The 16,468-nt window shown below is 41.9% G+C and overlaps 1 protein-coding gene across 3 annotated transcripts in view; it reads left to right on the top strand.

The window, feature by feature from the left end:
- Positions 1–16,468, top strand: part of znf277 (zinc finger protein 277) — a 59,949-nt gene that overhangs the window by 36,910 nt on the left and 6,571 nt on the right. For 2 of the 3 annotated variants that reach the window (XM_038780156.1, XM_038780155.1), the window contains exons 7-12: positions 876–1,008; positions 3,384–3,451; positions 7,430–7,526; positions 10,106–10,148; positions 13,118–13,267; positions 15,754–15,928. In XM_038780156.1, the coding sequence (XP_038636084.1) occupies positions 876–1,008; positions 3,384–3,451; positions 7,430–7,526; positions 10,106–10,148; positions 13,118–13,267; positions 15,754–15,928 (666 nt within the window). The remainder of the gene's footprint in view (positions 1–875; positions 1,009–3,383; positions 3,452–7,429; positions 7,527–10,105; positions 10,149–13,117; positions 13,268–15,753; positions 15,929–16,468) is intronic. The other variant, XM_038780157.1, reaches the window with a different exon arrangement.

Below are 16,468 nucleotides of genomic sequence, written 5' to 3' on the forward strand. Positions count from 1 at the left end.
ATTGCTTTGTGGTATCTTGAGAAAAAGAAACCTAAAAACCTATTGAGTTGCAGTACCACCATGTTAATTTCCCTGTGGCTTTTGAAGCTACCCAATGTTTCTTTCAGCTTAGTTGCATTACCAAATCAGTACACAGGCAAACTGTCCCAAGTGTCCAGACAAACCTAAAGCTGCCTCTTGCCCCCTCTTATCTTTTCTCAGCAAGAATGTGATACAAATGAGGTGACAATGCTACAGCACAGGAGTCGATTCAGTCCTTCATGAAATGAAAATCGCTTATTGTCACAAGTAGGCTTCAAATGAAGTTACTGTGGAAAGCCCCTAGTCGCCACATTCCGGCGCCTGTTCGGGGAGGCTGGTACGGGAAGTTCTTTGTCAGTACATGTCAGTTCTTTGAAAGAGCAATCTTTCCCCACAGCTCTGTTAATTCTTTTTCCCTCCGAGCATTTATCCAAGTCCCTTTGCCACTGAATCTGCTTTCATTACTCTTTCATGCAGTGCTTTCTGAATCAGAACTCGCTGGCATTTATTCTCCTCCTGTTACCTCTGATTCTTTGGTGATGAATTTATGTATTCGATTGAATTGCTTAGCTATTGTTCCTGCGAGACTTTAGAATTGCACTTGAATATGATATTGAATCAACATAAATGAAGCATTAAAGAGTGATGTCTACTTTATCTAGTTATTTTTATCTTGGCCTCAATTCAATTATACAGTCACAGATAAATAATTGCTAATTACCTGCAAGAAGATTTTAAGGTTTTAGACCTTTCAGATGATTTCATGGTTGATTACAGCTATTTGTTCATTGAGCATTTAGCTAAGGGTTTTGAACTTTCAAAATGTGTTATTTGCTAATGCCTTTTTTCTGCAGTTTGCAGTGTTTATATTGTGAGAAAACGTTCCGTGACAAGAATACTCTCAAAGATCACATGAGGAAAAAACAGCATCGCAGAATCAATGCCAAAAATCATGAATATGACAAATTTTACACCATCAACTATCTGGTAAGATGTATGTTTAATTTTAGGATGGAATATTCTAAAACAACATGAAGATAGAAATTACTGTAGGTCAGATCAGTGCACACACATTTAACAAGTCCAGTGACATTTTACTGTCCCACTATTTAGTACTGGGGTTATCCTGTCTATTTTAAATGATAGAAGAATTGAAACATATGTCCACAGCTGCTGTATCAGCAGCACGGTAGCACAGTGGTTAGCACAGTTGCTTCACAGCTCCAGGGTCCCAGGTTCGATTCCCGGCATAGGTCACTGTCTGTGCGGATTCTGCACATTCTCCCCGTGTGTGCATGGGTTTCCTCCGGGTGCTCCGGTTTCCTCCCACAGTCCAAAGATGCAGTTTAGGTGGATTGGCCATGATAAATTGTCCTTTGTGTCCATAAAGGTTAGCTGGGGTTACTGGGTTACGGGGATAGGGTGGAGGCGTGTGCTTAAGTGGGGTGCTCTTTCCAAGGGCTGGTGTTGACTCGATGGGCTGAATGGCCTCCTTCTGCACCGTAAATTCTATGATTACCAAAAGTCATTTTGACGCTACTAGATTTCGAGTGGTGGCCAAACTGCAGAAAATAATTTTATTCCCCATTCCTCTGAGCAGGTTGATTGTAAAAGGGCTGTCAAGGAGCATTTAAAACTGATCAAATTAAATCGCTCGATAAGCCTGTCGTGAAATTGAGAACTGCTTCATCCGATGTTCATGATTAATGTTTTGCTGACTGTCCGTCGGACTGATGGTATGTTTTTTCGAGGATGTGTTTTATTCATGATGTTCTATCCCTCAAAATCAATAAGGCTCTTGAAAAGTTAAGATCAAGCATTCATACATTTAATCAATACATAGAATAATACTTAACCATACTTTTTGAAATATAGTATTTACAATTATATCTGAGTGCTGGCAATTGAAAACACCGTACCATTCTGGCTGCAGCATTAAGGCTGATGAAACTCTTTGAATCCTGTTCCAATGCAGTGTGACGCTTATTTTCTCTCACCCCTATTATCTAACAGTTCTACATTACATTAGATTAGTGCACTGACTTGGATTCAGTTCATTACTACTCAGCTGTTCCAAAGAGCTCTCTTTCCATTGGTTAACGAGTCTCTATAATCTCCTGTTTTGTTATCGCAAATTTCTCTCATCACACATAATTGCTGTTTCGCAAATTGAAACGACTAATTATAAGCCTGGATTTGATTCCGTATCATTCAGCAGTGGTTTGATTCTAAACTCTAATTAAAAAGGATAATGTTTTACCCAAATGTTTTCCTTTTGCAGAATTAGCTGATGACCTTGCACTCATAATATTGAAAGCGCTGTGAAACCTAAAAATGAGCCTGCAGTGGTGTGCCTCCAAGCATTCTTTTATTAAGCAGATGGTTACTTAACATTAAAACCTGCCAATGCTATGAGAGTCAGTTGCCATTCGAAAGGTCATCATCTTTCTGCACACCTGTAAAGATTTCAAGATATTGCAATATAAGAATCATACTACCCTACCTACAATGGCTAGAAATCAATGTTTTTGCAGCATGAAGAGATATGAAGAAATAGCACACTTCAAGTCAGCCTGATAATCTCTTCCTTTACACTGGGCTTTTCTTTGTTCCTTCTTTTCCCTACAGTGCAGAAGGGCGGCCATTTGGCCCATCGAGTCTGCACCGACCCTCCAAAAGAGCATTCTACCTAGGCTCACTCCCCTACGCTATTCCTGTTACCCTGCACCCAGGCCAACCCACCTCACCGGCACATCTTTGGACAGTGGAAGGAAACTGAAGCACCCGGAGGAGATCCTCGCAGACATGATGCAAACGTAGAAGCTCCACACAGACAATCACCAAATTAAATCCGGTCCTGGCGCTGTGAGGCAGCAGTGATAACTACTGTGGGCACAGACTGCTTCAATATCTGAGGAGTCACAATCGGTATTGAACATAGTGCAATTATTAGCAAACGCTCCCACTTCTGACCTTAGGATGGACGGAAGGCCATAGATGAAGCGGCTGAAGGTGGTTGGGCCTAGGACACTACCCTGAGGAACTCCTGTGGGTTATTTCAAACTGAGCTGGCTATTCATGTCAAAATAATTTGCTGTACTATAAAGTACGTTTCCATTTATTATATAAAGTGATCTGAAGTAAGTGCACACAGCAGGAAACTTACAACGGTTTCATTTGGAGGTTGGCAAATTGGGCTACTCATTATAATGATGTTTTAAACATTGTGGCTTAAATCTGTAACCGTCACAGCATATCAGTAAAATTCTGAAGGAATGGCATTAACCAAATAAACAAGAACACTTCTGATTTCTCCTCACATCTGGGAATACTACTGTTAAATTCCTATATTCCTATTTTAGGAGCTTGGGAAGAACTGGGAGGAGGTTCAGTCTGAAGATGACAGAGAGATGATAGAAGAGCAAGATGAGTAAGTGGTTTTAAGGTTTCAGACTGTTGCTATTATCATTTTGTGCATAATCTCTGTAAGTAAATCAACTTTGTTTTGCAAATAGATCAAAGGAAAAAGGAGGAAATTGCAAGGCACTATTATGGCCTTGTGATTTAAATTAAGTTATACACCACAAGAATGAAGAATTAATAGTTGTGATTCAACTTGCAACAGACACCACATGACAGAAGAAATAGTTCATACTTTCCATCTGCAGCCTTACTCCTCTTTATTTTCCATATTATTAAGAATACTTTATAATTCAGTCAGTCTGGAAATTAGTAACTGATGTTCAGATCTGTTCTAGAGGAAAAAGAAAAATGAGGTAGAGATTGCTTTGTGGCTTTTAACCCATCCCCCTCTATCATCAACCAATAGCAGAAAAAAGATAATTGATGACTTAAGCTTGTTTTCCTTTCTGGAAGGTGTGTCTCACTTAAAGCATGGTTATGCCATTGCACAGCATATACCTGGAACTGATTGAATGTTCTCAAGCCCTGACAGTTCAGTTTGTTCTGTTTATTATCATAGAATCATAGAATTTACAGTGCAGAAGGAGGCCCTTAAGCCCATTGAGTCTGCACCGGCCCTTGGAAAGAGCACCCTACCTAACCCATACCTCCACCCTATCCCTGTAACCCAGCAGCCCCACCTACCTTCTTTTTGGATACTATGGGCAATCCATCTAACCTACGTATCTTTGTGATGCAATCCATCTAACCTACTGTGAGCAGAAACCGGAGAACCCAGAGGAAACCCCACACAGACATGGGGAGAATGAGCAGAGGCATTAGCATGCCTCATATGTTATATATTGCTGTCTCAGTGATAACTTGGGATTGTTTTGTAGATGTCAATTCTTTTCCGTATTTCTCACCCTGAAGAGCCATTTTGTATTTCTGTAAAAAGAAATTTGTGTTGCACTAGCAGGTAAAGGTAAATCGCCATAATCCCAAATGACCACAGGCTGCTTTCCCCTTTGAGGGGGGAGCTGACTGGTGACCATTTAACCTGAAGATCACCACACCTCAGGCGAGGGGCAAGGTTGAGAAGGCAGGGGGGCCTTCATGGATAAATTTAGCTGCTGCAGGAATTGAACCCACGCTGCTGGTCTCGCTCTGCATCACGGACCAGCGATCTAAGTGAGCTAAACCAGCCCCCAAGCACTGGCATATTGCCAATAAAAAAACATCAATAGTGATTATACCAAACTCCACCCCACATGATTTGTACTTTTAATTTTCCTGGTGTTTATAAATTTTCTAAACTCCCCAATTCATCTCAGACAATGATGTAACCATAATAATTCAGAGCTGTTTCATCGTGATTCTTCGGCCATCAAACCATATCGAGGCAGTTTACTGTAAATTAATATGGTTCATTCAGTTACAATTCAGAAACTGACAGTATAACACCCATGTCTGATGCTTGAATACTTGTCCACTTATTATTGGCAAAAGCAATTATTGTAATTTTTGGTGAAATTCTTAAAATTCACTTATCATGTAAAAAGAAAATGCAGAATTTCTGGAATTCAGGACAACAGAGGGAACTGTAATGTTGGAAAGATGTTACAATTTGACCCAATTGGTTGGCAATACAAAAATAGAGACATTACAGAACACTTGGCCCATTCGGTACAGCGAATCCGTCTCCACTTCCACCATCCTCATAGACAGGAAGTTCCAGGTCGTTACCACTTGCTGCATTAAAATAAAACAAATACTTCTTCACATTAAACCTGTATCTCTTGCCCAAAACGTATGGAGGAACTGCAGTGGGCATGCCAGAGATTTCCATTGCTGAATATCTATTCAGAGAACCCTAGTTTAGCAAGCTATGAGTAACTTTGCGTTTGAATGTTTTTGTGTAAGTTATGGATTACAGGTGATGGATCTGTCAGGGAGAGGGTACCATAAAAAACAAATGTAGTGTGCCAAGTTCTACTGCATGGATTATAGTTCAGTTGGATTTGAATAAAGTACTGAGATACCTCTACACCCCAGCAGTTCTAATGTTCCTGGTGAAACAATACATTGATTCTAAAACAAAAAAGAGGTTTCTCTGCACCTGGGCACAAAACTTTTTTAAAATAAAAATTTAGAGTACCCAATTCCTTTTTTCCAATTAAGGGGCAATTTAGCATGGCCAATCCACTTAGCCTGCACATCTTTAGGTTGTGGGGGGGCGAAACCCAAGCCAACACGGGGAGAACGTGCAAACTCCACACGGACAGTGACCCAGAGCCGGGATCGAACCTGGGACCTCGGCGCCGTGAGGCAGCAGGGCTAACCCATTGCACCACCGTGCTGCCCTGCACAAAACTTTTTAATAATCACTGGACAAATAAAGACTCTGGAGGGTCAGGATGGAGCGAATCATCACAGAGTGCTAAACCCCTGGTCCACTTTTGCGCTGCAGCTTTGGTACAATGCATCGAAGTTCAGCTTCTGGGCAGTGGTTCTGGCAACATGTTGGCAGTGGGCAATGGGAGATTCAGCAATGGTGGTGAAGTTGAAAACCAAGGGGAGATCTCTTGTTCTAAATGTTCGTTAGTCAGCACTTATGTGGAAATAATGATAGGGTTGTAATTAACCAGGTTACTGTTTTCACTGGTAGTGTAATCTCACTCTCTTCAGAAATTAGTCCTGATTTGTTGTTCTCGGATCGAGTGTAGATGTTCTCACATTTCTTCATATTAAACTTCATGTGCTATAGATTTACCCTCTGATTTAGCCTATCTACCATTCACACGTCTTTCCTTGCTTACTAACTTTGGCATCTGTAAACGTGGATCTCGACCTCCCTCATCCTTCATCAAAGCCGATATTGTTTATGATGAAAGCTAAGGTTCCAGTATCGATCCTGGGGGAACACCACTTGTCTCCTTTCAACTGGGTGGCTTGCTAGGCCATTTGAGTGGGCATCTATAATTACCGTGTTAGGGACTGGAGTCACTTGCAGGCCGGACTGGACAGGGATGATGGACTTGTTTCCCTGGAGGATGGTAGTGAAGCAGCTGGGATTTTTTTCACGACAGTCCAGAGGTTTTAGGGGTTACTGTTGTCGGTGCACATATTCAGTTTCACAGCTTGAGTTCATGAACTCTAATTTTCACGACCAACACCAGGGCCACATTCTGACTTGCTAGTCATTATGTTGGAGGCACTAAGAGACCACAAGGGTAAAGATTGGAGGCAGAGTCAGCAATCCTTCAATCATCCCTCAATTTCTAGTGGCTGGCTGACAAGAAGCAGGAGTGGAAAACTGGGATTACCTTTTGGAAAGGAAGGAATGGGTGCATGAAAGGAAAGTTTGGCATGACTTATTTTTGCAAGAAAATCATATTTCTCATTCAGCAGCTCACTTACATATGTCACAAGAAGCCTTTCAGTGAGACTGAAGTAATGATACATCTACCAAAGGCTATAAAATGTCAAAGACTGTCCTTTTTCAGGCTACCTGTGCTTTTCCATAAAATTGCTATATTTTTGGATAACAAGCTAAAATTCTATTTGTTCCAAAGCCAAATTGGTAACCAGTTTATTATGGTTAAAATAGAACAAAATATTTTCAGACTGGTCTCCACAAACTTTGACACAGTCAACAGATTATCATTGGCAGTTTCTCTTCCTCCTGTATCTGTGACCTTGATTTCTGTTGCACCTAACAATAAAAAGCATGAAATAGATATGTGTTCGAAAGTAAAGTAGATTCTTGGAATGTGTTTCATGATGAATTGGATCATGCAAGTACCATAAATAATTGCAACTAGTTACTACCTTATATTGGGCCTCCAGCTGTCGTCTTCTGTTCTGATGCATTAGGCAATTCATGCGGTATTTAATCGGAGCATTAGGAACAGAAGTAGACTGTTATATTTAACTATAATAACCATTATATTGAACAAATAGGTTGCTGTTTTCTGGAGCTTTATTTTTACTTTTCTTTAAACAGTGATTGGTCCGATTGGCAAGGCCCTCCAGTTTGTGCTGTTTGTCTCTTCTGTGAGAAAGCACAAGATACAACTGAGAAACTGCAGCTTCACATGAAGGTAAAACTCAGTAAAAGAAAAGCATGAAATCTGCAATCTATCCGATGAGCAATCACGTAACAAATTAAAGCATCACGTAACCCATGGGATTTTATTACATTCCCCTGTTGACATTGAATAGTTAGCAACAGCTAAAATGTCTTTTTTAAATGAAATCACCATTTTTGGGGGGTAGAAGAACAATATGATTGTGCAATGGATACATCTAACCACATTTTGATTTATGTTGTGAAATTGGGCCACTGTATTTCCTTTAAGAAAAAATTAATACTTTTAGCTTTGATTTAGATGAAGCAATTTGTATCTGATCTGGTTAACTGACAACTTTTATTGTCCACAATTATTAAAGGTGTTATTTATTTGTCTTTTTCTTCTCCACTATACACCATTTCTGACTAGAAAGGGTGTCAGGCAATTTGCTCTTAGGTCATGTAATCCAATATGCATCACTAAAAGTAACAGTGAAATGGCATGCAAGAAAGAGTTCTCTCCCGTATTCCCAGCCAAAATTGTCAGTGATTATGATGAAGAATTATGGAAAATTTAGACTGTGAGGCTCCGACCTACTTCGCAAACTGAACAGGATTTCCTTTCGCCATGGAGCCTCAGCTATCTATTCAGTCCTCTCCCAACAAAGGCAAGGAAGCCAGGGCCCAGATTTCCTGGCATATTTAACTTCCATCTGCCCCACTTATAGAATAGTACAGAAGGTGGATATTTGGTCTATCAAGTTACTTCCTGGGGCTGTTGTATGAAAGGTAGCAATTTGAAATGGTGATATAGACACTGCATTCTCCTGATAGAGGGAAAGGGTCTGTAGTACATGCTCTTCTTCTGTTCGTCCAGCACACTAACTGCTCAAGGCTCCCATTAACACCAAGACCAACAGAGGGAACCTTATTAGTTCCAACCTTTGGAGTGCTTCGATCGCTAATAGGCCCCTCAATTGATTTTCTGGGGCTGTAACTTGCATATGCCATCAAGGTTTCCTCAGTTTCTCAGGCAGGTTCCCTCTTGATGGTGGTAATCTTACTGGGAGCCAAACATACTGATTTGCAGCACAGTGGTTAGCACTGTTGCCTCACAGCACCAGGGACCTGGTTCAATTCCAACCTTGGGTAACTGTGTGGAGTTTGCACATTCTCCAGTACCTGCTTGGGTTTTCTCCAGTTGCTCCAGTTTCCTTCCACAGTCCAAAGATGTGCAAGTTAGGTGGATTGGCCATGACCACTTGACTCTTAGTGTCCAAAGATGTGCAGATTAGGTGGGGTTATGCGGATAGGGTGGGGGAAGTGGGCTTGGGTGGGGTGTTTTTCCAGAGGGTCGATGTAGACCAGATGGGCTGAATGGCCTCCTTCTGCACTGTAGTGATTCTATGGAACAAACCCAATCCAGGAAATTCATTGGGGCTTGAGTGGATATGATGGGGTGAGTGGAGATCAGACTGTATTGGAGCTTCTTCACTGCTCAATCGCCCCGCACCAACAAAATAACAATTGTAGCCCTGCAAAGGAAATAAAAGCAATGAATCTGTATGTGCAGACGCCACCCTGCATTCTCATATACTTGCCATGCTGTCCCAGGACTAATTAGAACAGTATCAAATGCTGTACCTGTGACAACATTTCTCCTGAAATCAGTACAGTAATTCTGTACTGTATACATCCTGCGGAGTAACGGCTAGCTTTTGTGATTTATGTTCAACGGTCCCCAAATCCCACTGTGCTGCAACTTTCGTCAGTCTTTCTCCATTTAAATCATATTCAGCTCCTTTATTCTTCCTGCGAAAGTGCAGAATTTCACAATCTCTTACATTATATTCCACCTGCCACGGTTAATGTTTAAAATAGTTTCCAAAATATTTGAAGTCATACTTTGTTCCATCGTTGTTTATGACCGTGCCATTCCTCCTCATTTACGTGGATTTTATTTGACCGTCTCAGTTTAGGAACTTGTAACAAAGTAAAAAGTTGCGGTGAAATTAGAATCTATCTTTTGAACCTACACACCCGAAAGAAGTAGCTTTTAATTGATTGTTGTAAAATGAATACATCTGACATACAGATATTTTTAACTGTTATAATAAATTCAGGGATTCGTAACGTGCTAATCAGCAAATATCCCAACTATTTGTAAAATGCTACATAATGTTGAATAGATGACTATAAATGTGATTGGAAAACTGGATGAAGATGAGTTGTTCCGACATCTCATACATTCACATTTAACTTGGTAAATATATTTTACATTTTATTCGGTTTGGTATTGATGCAACTTTATTCGTACTGCTGTTGTAAATTCTTTTTTTTTAAAATTTAGAGTACCCAATTCATTTTTTTCCAATTAAGGGGCAATTTTTTAATGTGCCCAATCCACCTACACTGCACATCTTTGGGTTGTGGGGGTGAAGCCCACGCAAACACGGAGAATGTACAAACGCCACACGGACAGTGACCCAACCGGGATCAAACCTGGGACCTCGGCGCCGTGAGGCAGCAGGGCTAACCCACTGCGCCACCGTACTGCCCTCTGCTGTTGTAAATGTTGTTTGACATTAGGTTGTCTGTCCTGTTTTGTAGGTGGCTCATCACTTTGACCTTCTGAACTTGAAGTATGAAATGGGTATGTATACATATATTTTAAATCCATTTTATTTGCAAACACTCTTCTCTATTTCATCATTTTGCTGTTTTCTGCTGTTGATTGGGTTGGCGTGATGCAAACTATTGAAATATGGAACATAGGTTTGCATCCGCAGTTTTCCCACACGGTGAGTTCCTGACCTCAAATGTGTTGCCATGATGTGGAGATGCCGGCGTTGGACTGGGATGGGCACAGTAAGAAGTCTTACAGCACCAGGTCCAACAGGTTTATTTGGAATCACTAGCTTTCGGAGTGCGCTCCTTCATCAGTTGGATTCTAACCTGGTGGTGTAAGACTTCTTACTGTGCTCAAATGTGTTGTTTTATGAAGGTGCTCAGTGGTCATTAAGTAATTCCCAAGAGCGGTGGAGGGAACAGCAAGTGGCCTACTGTGCTCCCTTTTCTAATTGTCTGGCACAGAGCAGTACATCTCAGCGAGTCCTCTTTGTGCCACCTGAGAACTTTCAGATGGAAAAAGAGCAAAAAATGAGCAAAAGATGAACATTTTGTTTAAAATCTGTCAACACAATAGAGTCCTGATATCATCATCTTCTTGGGCAGTCCCTCAGGGTCGAGGATGACTTGCTTCCTCTCCGGGGAGGTGGGTTCTACAATGGCTGAATAGTCCAATCCTGGATCCGCAGACTCTGCCACAGGTTTTGCAGGTGCTGTTTGATGAGATGGGTGGGTGGGATGCTCTGGATTCTGCGCTCCCTTTCCACTGTTTATGCAGTTTCGTGTGGCAGGAGCAGGGAGCTGGTAGAAAATCTTTGTTTTACGGTTGTTTAGTCTGAGGTCTAGTCTCTCATATGCTTTGGTGAATACGATGATGATGGTTTGTAGCTCGGCATCTGAGTGTGCACCCTTACACACGCTGACTGCGTACTGCAGATCCTGACAGAAGTTGGGTGGTCTTGGTTCTGGCCTGGAGGTGGAGGTTGAACAGTTTCTCACTTATCCAGTAGGTTAGCTCCAGCGAGGAACTTCAGGGTGACGGGGTAGAGTGTTGCTGTAAGGAAGATGGAGAAGAGCCTTGGTGCGATGACACAGCCCTGTTTGACCCCAGTTTGCACAAGCATTGGGTCTGTGGTGGTTCCGTTGGTGAAGATCATGGCTTGCATGTCATCGTGGGGCAGGCAGAGAATGGTGCCAAAGTTAAGGAGGGTAGTCCACAACTTCTTACGGTTGACAGAATCAACAGCGTTTGCAAGATCGAAGAAGGCCATGTACAGAGGTTGATGAGAATAAATAAATAATCTTTATTATTGTCACAAGTAGGCTTACATTAACACTACAGTGCAAATCCCCTAGTCACCACAATCCAGCGCCTGTTTGGGTACACTGAGGGAGAATTCAGAATGTCCAAATTACCTAACAGCACGCCTTTCGGGACTTGTGGGAGGAAAACGGAGCACACGGAGGAAACCCACGCAGACACGGGGAAACGTGCAGACTCGGCACAGTCAGTGACCCAGGCCGGGAATCGAACCTGGGACCCTGGCGCTGTGAAGGAACAGTGCTAACCATTGTGCTATTGTGCCGCCCTGATGCTGTTCACTGCACTTTGCCTGGATTTGTCACATGCTGAAGATCATATCCATTAAGCCTATTGATGGGCGGAAGCTGCACTGAGACTCGGGGAGGAGCTCTTCAGCCGTTGGAGGAAATGGTTTCATCGGCAAGAGCAAGTTGAAGCCTAGCCTTGCCGTGAAAGAAACATGTGGCAACTTGGGCAAAAAACCCACCTATCCGCTCCTCCAACCACCCTCTGCCCAACCAGTGACAGAGACTGTAATTCATACATTGGACTCCTCAGGCACCTAAGAGCCTATTGTTAGTGTGGAAGCAAGTCACCCTTGACTCCAAGGGACTGCGTAAGAAGATGACGATAGAAGCACAATTATTTTTATAATCCCCATTAGGAGCTGATAACTTTTAAAAAGAGGTGTGAATTTTCCAGTGACCAATGCAAAGAATTGGATGAGATGTCTTTTTTTAAGACTTTTACTGCAACAACAAACTACAATCAACATTGACTAAACATTACTTAGGCAATTGGTACACTAAATTACAAAACGGGTATTGCTTTTTAACCCCTTAATGCAACAGAAAACCCAACACTCTGTTTATCCGTTGTAACAAGCTCTCCCTCGGCATGTAGTTTTAAGTCCTACTCTCCTTTAAAATTGAATAAGCTCTCTTCCTACTTTGCGAAGGTGATTCTGCCAGTGTTCTTTTAAACCAACCTCTGCACTCAATCCTTTGAGCGTAATTGCATGGTTCCCTGTCATAAAGTTCCGTCTGGTGATTCTATGATCTCTAACTTATCACAATATTTGTTCTCGAATATGGGGTCTGACCTCAGCAGCCCTTTGCTGTGTGGTTAACCCTAAATCCATCCTTTCATCCTGCTTGGTCTGTTCTGGTTTCTGTTTTCCCAACTTCTTTGATCTTACTGACTCTGGGAGTCTGCAAGCAGCCAGGTATGAAAGCTCACATTTGAATTCCAATAGGACTTGCCCTGAATACCCTGTACTTATGGCAGCTAAATCACATGGGCCTGTGACCAGACAGAACTGGTAAGAGGTCGCATGCCCCTCTTTAGCACACCATTTTAAAGTAAAGGAGAGTTTAAACATGGCCATCTTATAAAACTTCACATTCGCAATACCATCATATTAGTAGATCCATTCTTGCCCTTGTAAAGTTCTGAAAGAGCTCTATGTAGCAAGTACTTTTATTATTTTTACGACTTTCGATCAAAAGTACAACTTGTGTGAGAATTTTCCTCATCATGACACCTATGTTTTGCTCCTTTAGTTTTAACACCTGACATCTGCTGTGAATGTGCTCAATCCAAGATTATCTATGTAAAATAATCTAGAAACAAATGTTGCTGGAACTCCTCAGTATCACCTGTGGAATGAAAAAGCAGAGTTATCATTTCAGATCATTCATCAGTTCTGGAAATGGTTACTCGTAACAGATTTAAGGAAGTGGAAAGACTGAGAAAGAAAGAAGAAAAAGGAAAGTCGGTGATAGCAAAGAAGGAAGTGATCAAATATAGCAGCAGAATCATTACGCATCTTCTGCTGAAAAGTGAAGTATTGGCTATGATCGGAAATTGTTGAACTCCAAAAGTTGAATCCGGAAGGCTGGACAGTGCGTCATCAAACGGTGAAGTTCTGCTCCTCAAACTTCCCTTTACCCTTGTTGAAGGAGGCCAAAGACATTGAGGTCAGAGTGGAAGGAGAATTAAAGTGCAAGCGACTGGAAGCTAAGGGTCACACTTGCAACCTGACCGAAAGTGTTCAACCAAGCGATTACCCAATTTATATTACATACATATATAACAAGCGTACGGAATAACAACAGGAGTAGGCCACTCAACACCTCGAGCCTTCCCCACCATTGAATAAGATCATGGCTGATCTGACCTCACATTCCTGCCTACCCCCCAATAACCTTTTTACCCCCTTGATAATCAAGAAGCTATCTAGCTCTGCCTTTAAAATATTCGAGAATTCTGTTTCCATTGCCTTTTGAGGAAAAGTTCCAAACACTCCTGCCCCTCTGAGTGAATCAATTTCTCCTCATCGCTGTCTCAAATGGGTGACCCCTTATTTTTCAAGTGACACTTAGTTCTAGATTCTCTGACGAGATGAAACGTAATCTCCACATCCACCCTGTCAATACCCTTCAGGACCTTAAAGGTTTTAATCAAGTAGCTCTTATTCTTCGAAACTCTTATGGATGCAGATCTGACCTCTCCAACCTTCCCTCATAAGACAACCTGCCCATTCTTGGTATTAATCTAGTAAACCTTCCCTGCACTGTTTCTCACTTATTTATACCTTTCCTTAAATAAGGAGGTTAATACTGCACACATGGACTCACCAGTGACCTGTGCAACTGAAGAATAACCTCTCTACTTTTGTAATCAGTTCCCCTTGGGTGGCGCAGTGGTTAGCCCTGCTGCCTCACGGCGCCGAGGACCCGGGTTCGATCCTGGCCCCGGGGTCACTGTCATTGTGGAGTTTGCACATTCTCCCTGTGTCTGCGTGGGTCTCGCCCCCACAACCAAAGATGTGCACGGTAGGTGGATTGGCCACGTTAAATTGCCCCTTAAGTGAAAAAGAAATTGGGAACTCTAAAATTTAAGAAACATTCCCCTCACAATGAACAATAAGATTTGATTTGTTTTCCCAATTACTTGCTGTACCTGCATTCTAGCCTTTTGTGATTCATGGACTAGGACACCCAGATTCTTCTGCACCCCCGAGCTCTGCAATCGCTCACCATTTAGACAATAAGTGTTTTATTCTTCCTGCCAAAATGGACAACATTATACTCAATTTTGCTAAATATCCGCAGTTACTTTATCTATGTCCCCTTGTAGTCTCCTTCCGTCCTCATCGCAATTTATAACCTATCGTTATGTCATCAGCAAGTTTAGCAACTATACCCTCAGTCCCTTCATCCAAGTCATTTATATAAATTGTGAAAAGTTGAGTCCCTGCCAACCAGCAAAAGACCCGTTTGCCAGTGCTCTCTGCTTCCCTCGTTATGCAGCACACTAGAACCTCAGCCCCAGCACAGTTTACGTATGGACCGTCCCACAGGTACAGATCCCACTTTCCACAGTAATGGTGCCAGTGCCCCACGAGACCATTTGGTCTTCCCATTGTAGAGGAGATGCATCTTGAGCAGCAAACACAGTTCATTACATGGAAAAAAACTGCAAATAAGTTGTTTCATCTGGAAGGAATAATTCTGGCCATAAGCTGTGCAAAGGGAAAGTGGTGCGTCTCCTGTACTTATTTAGATAGGAGCAGCAGTTTGCGGTGATTTAAGAGTGGGATGCAGTGGTGAATTGCTCAAAGTTTCAATTGTGTGTCCAAGGATTTAAATCACCCTTCGTCCTTATCACATCCCTGTGGCCCAGAATTAACTTAGTAGCAGCATTATGAGATAAATCAACCTGAAAATCCCCTTTAGGCTAAAAGAGTAAAAATCTTTAAATCTGACACAGCCCAATAAAATCCAAAGTTCAGTCCTGATTGAACTGATTTCAGCAGGATACTAGTCGAGCTGATGCAGATGACCTCTGGACTAGATTCAGAATGGAAGAGAAAAACAGCGTTCCAGTTCCTGACTGCTATCTAGTGATGCCTGCTGAAACCGTGGCTCGTGTGAAGTTAAGATTGTCCTCAGTTGTGAGTTCTTCACAGCTGGTGTCATCTGGGAATTTAGTGAATGTTGTGTTGGTAATAAAACAAGACTTGTATCTTACTGGGAGTTTTTGCAAAAGGCAATACCAAAGGAACTATTGCATTCTGCTTTAAAGTGAAATTTCCAAAGTTCTGAGGAAGTCTATGGTAACCTTATAACATAGCGCTCAAACTTAAGAATATTATGACAATGACTTGATGGGCGAATTGACCTCTTCCTGTCATTGATTTCCACATGTTTTTATGTTTACTGCTGATATGAGGGGCCTTACAACATGGTGTGACATTTGGTGCTGAAATGTGTTTTATCCTGAATACACTTGACAAGTAGTGTTTTTTTTTTAATTTTCACAGGTTTAAACTTCTACCAGCAAGTCAAATTAGTGAACTTTATCAGAAGAGAAATTCACCAGTGTTGCTGCAAACAGTGTGGGAAAACATTTAGCTCAAAATCAGAGGTTGTGAGTCATATGACTGAAACAAACCACATTATGTCACTGCTGGACAGATCTGGATGGGATCAGCCACAGTAAGTGTTAAATTCAAAAACAGTAAGTCCCTGTACTTTGCCCCATTTTACGTTGTTTCCTGTTAATGTCAGTCATCTAATGGGGACCTGTATTCTCATTTAGTGTCGCTTTATTCAATTTGACATTGTTTTGTGCTGGTCTTGAAATAGGGTCACGTGACCTGATTGCCAATTTGGAGCAGTCCCTCCTGCTCTCTGACCCTTTCTTTCGCTTCTCACTGCCGGCACTTCAACTCCTGGCCTCTTACCCGCTCCCTCACCAACCCTCTCGCTGCTGACCCTCCGCAACCTCTGCTGCCCCCTAGCCTTCCCTCTGGAGATCCTCTTGCCAAACCTCTTGCTTGCCACTTCCCTCTCCTGAACTCTCGCTGTGAGTCAGGGCTCTGGCGATGAGTGGCGGGAGACAGGAAGAAGAGCAACTTCAACTTCCTGCAGGTAGGTTTTCCATCTCCGCCATCCATTTGGAAATATGTTCCAAATATTTTTTTAAATTTAGATTACCCAATTATTTTTTTCCATTTAAGGGGCAATTTAGCATGG

This window comes from Scyliorhinus canicula, chromosome 20 (assembly GCF_902713615.1).
Source record: "Scyliorhinus canicula chromosome 20, sScyCan1.1, whole genome shotgun sequence".
Lineage (NCBI taxonomy): Eukaryota > Metazoa > Chordata > Chondrichthyes > Carcharhiniformes > Scyliorhinidae > Scyliorhinus > Scyliorhinus canicula.